Source organism: Vitis riparia, chromosome 12 (assembly GCF_004353265.1).
Source record: "Vitis riparia cultivar Riparia Gloire de Montpellier isolate 1030 chromosome 12, EGFV_Vit.rip_1.0, whole genome shotgun sequence".
NCBI lineage: Eukaryota > Viridiplantae > Streptophyta > Magnoliopsida > Vitales > Vitaceae > Vitis > Vitis riparia.
Window position 1 is genome coordinate 23,254,715 of NC_048442.1, and position 3,660 is coordinate 23,258,374.

Consider the following 3,660-nt stretch of genomic DNA (forward strand, 5'->3'; position numbering starts at 1 on the left):
GAAAACAACTAATCTATTTTGAATTCAAATCTCTTTTAATTTCACATATGTAACTCATTTTTTAAAGTAAATATTCTATACTTATTTTATGTACCTACAATTATTTTAACACGGATATTTAACAAATAAATTTACTATTTAATATTAATGAAGGTAAAAATTAATTAAAATTAATAATGATAAATATGATAATTATTTTTAAATTTTCAATGAAATTTTAGGTTAATTATATCAAACAACCTTAAAGTAAAAAAAAAATAATAATAATAATAATAATAATATTTAAAGTAAAAAATCAATTTAAAAATAATATGATTTGACGTCACTTAAATCATTAAGAAATCAGCGTTAAATTTTACCAAACACATGGAAGACCAGGAGAAAATAAACGCACGTAGCCACATATAATGGTTTGTTATTTGCTAAGCAGCTTTTTACAACAATTCCTTTCCATGATTTCCAGTTTCATCTTATTCCATGCAGTGGATAACCCACATGATCCTTCTATTGTCCAAACAGCTTCTGCTTTCATGAATACCTATGTAGGAAAAACCAAAAACTTAATGCATCAGTCAAATCAAGTCATTCTGCTTAACATAAACGTGAAGAGGGAATAGAGGGGGTAGACTGTAGTTGAGATAGAAAGTTACCCTGCTACTTGTAGCTCTTACAAACATCACCAGAAAACAAAGTGAAGTCGAGGTGGCAGGCTTTGGAAAGATCAGAGATGGCGGTTTCCTTGATGGTGTGAAAGTAGGAAGAGGCTTCCTTTAAGCACCTACACCCAAGTAGCTTATCTTCTGGTTTGGCAAGCATTTGAACAATCATTTTAACACCATCGCAGCAAGATGGCAATGGCTTAGACTCCATCCCACTCAAGTAAGGGAAGCATGCTCCTCGAACTGCAGCAGCTCGGCCGCATTCAAACACATCAGGCCCAATAGGATCATGCATCGGCTCGATTCCAATGGTTGGTTGTAGTGCCCTGCAGTGTGATCCTGCTATGATCAGGATGCATAGAGATGCAAGGAAGAAGAAGGCCTTCATGGGCGTGAAGTTTTGAAACAGAAGAGTTAGCTACTTCTGTGCTGCTACTTGGGAGGGGCTACTGAGCTAATGGGTTAATGCAGGATGGTTATATGGGCAAAAGAAGTTGTGTAAAGTGAAGAGACTCGCTCATCTATTCTGGTTTGTTAAATCTGTTGAGGCAGTATGGCATTGTAGTATGGTGTGAAATGGGTGACGGCCTTGCCTTGTCTTTTCAATATTTTCGTGATGGAAACGATAGAGTAGAGTGTGCTATGATTTCGTACGCTGTATGGTTTGTTATATTTGTTTGATCCATTGTTAATTGCATCAAACAGAACCAAGAAAATACTATTCATAGTGCACAAAGTTGATAATAGCTAGGTTTCTAAACCCTTACAAATCAAAATTAATTTGATCATAATAAGAATCATGGATTAAACTACTTCAAAATATAAATTTGCTAATATTATTAAACTTTCAGATTCTAATCAAATAGTTTATACAATAAGCATATGACTTCTCATGAACTAAACGTACGTTCAAACTCCCAAATAAAATGGAGTTATTGTTAAAAATTCACTCCCCGTTTGTTAATCCTATCCTCTCAAAAATAAATTAGCTACCATTAGTTGACACATTGTCTTCATTCTGACTAAATTTGGGCAAGGAAAAAACAAAAATCTTCTTGTTATTCATTACCCTCAATCCGTCTACACATCAAGGGAGAGAGAATGAGACTACATTTTAATGGGCAAGGCAGAAAGTGGAGGAATTTGGTAAAGTGGTTGTTAGGAATTGACATTGTTTGAGAATAAATTTGCAAGGCAAGAATGTGGGTGTGTGAGTGAAGAAAAATAATTGGAAGAAAGAAAGAAAGGGAGAGTAAAACAAAAAAAAACAAAAACAAAAACAAAAAAAAAAACAAAAACAAAAAACAAAAAACAAAACAAAAAATAAATAAATAAATAAGAATTAATTTATTAAAATGAAGAAATAATCTCTAAATTTCTTAATCTAATCTTTTCCATGTTTTTATTTGAAAAATAATCGATTTTTGTATAAATATCCTTTTATCATTTGAAGTATTGACATGTAGATTTTAAAAGAAATTGTTGTTTTTACAAAGAAAAAATGAAAACATTTCTATCAAAATGAGGTTAAAAAAGAATGGAGGGTCCAATTTCCAAAATTGGGTTTTCAATAGTCCTTTTAATCAAATAACCCAAGAAATAACTCAATATACTATAGGAATACCCAACTTTTCAAGGTCATGCTCTACGTTGTGTGCATATGTATAAAAGAAAGTTTAAAAAGAAAAGAAAAAAAAAATCAACAATATGAATATGGTGGGAAAAAGCCATCCAACAATACTACCTTATTTTTACTTTTTTCATGATATGACCTTATTTCATCAAACTGTTAACAAAATAACACAACTATAACAAATAAAGAAAAGATAAATGATTTTTAATATTATTCGACAATCAGTGTGATCCCTATATCTACGTAGTGTATCAACACTTAAAAATCTATTAATCAAATGAAAGAGAAGGGTTAGAATGGTGAGCGCTCTCACTCACCTCTCTAGCCACACTCTAATTTCTTTTCTTTTAAAAAACGAAATTTTAAATCATAAGAGGGTTAAATATACAGTAGTAACAAATTCATCACTCAATAAATATAATAAATTCTAGGAGTGTTACCCCCTTAAACCCATGCAAGCTAAGCAAGCAATTGGATCCATGTGAACTCAGCGAAGAACTTGACCCTAGACATCCCTTACAAAACACAAGAAAGCTAATCGATTTAGACTCACGATCCATCACAAACCACAAAATTTTATATATGCTTCAAAAAGGCTCATGCATGAACAAAATATTGTATAGAACTCATCATAATGGTTCAACCCTCTCTAAAAGAATATTTAATTGGAGTTGACAAAAGTTACACGCTACCTTAGCCTTAGGAAGATATTGTTATAATACCTATAGGAGAAAAAGGGTGGTCGAAGATTAGGAATGCATTCTAGAAGCGATAGCTTCCCTCCTTCATTCTTACTGCCTCCTTCAATGATAAGTTCCCTTCCCTTTTCAAAAATGCCAAGATTATAATCCATCTACCAAAAGCATGTTTTTTTTATCATTTCTATCTTTATCACACTCAAGCTATTGCACATCCATCATGTCCCATGCTTCTCATCATGTGAGAGACTACCCTTTGGCAACATGTTTTAATCTTCTCAATCCATTAGCTTTTAATCCCACCCATCTATGCATATTAAAGTATCACTCCTCATCTAAATTTCTTTTAATCCATTTTTTTTTATTCCATATAATGTCAAAATTAGTAACATTGTTTGTAAACTGGACAGTAACAATCTATATTTTATTAAATTTTTATAAACCTACGTGATTTTATAAATTTTAAAATATTTTTTCATTGCTAAATTATAAAATTTTTATGGAAAATAAATTTTATGAAATCAACCCTTTTATTTGCATTACAATTTCATTTTTTATTAAAGCTATTAAAATATTGTCATATATTTTGTTCTTCCATTAAAAGTTTGTCGTATATTTTCTTCCATTTTCTAGATTATTGTAAATTTTGTACTAATTTAGTTTTCTTTTC

At 31.0% G+C, this 3,660-nt stretch overlaps 1 protein-coding gene across 1 annotated transcript; it reads right to left on the reverse strand.

Annotated features, from left to right (window-relative positions):
• Positions 1-654: 654 nt before the first annotated feature.
• On the reverse strand, positions 655-1,047 carry LOC117926125 (non-specific lipid-transfer protein A-like). The gene has a single exon (XM_034845201.1). It carries the CDS (start codon positions 1,045-1,047, stop codon positions 655-657), a length of 393 nt encoding a protein of 130 aa, XP_034701092.1.
• Between the last annotated feature and the right edge of the window lie 2,613 nt (positions 1,048-3,660).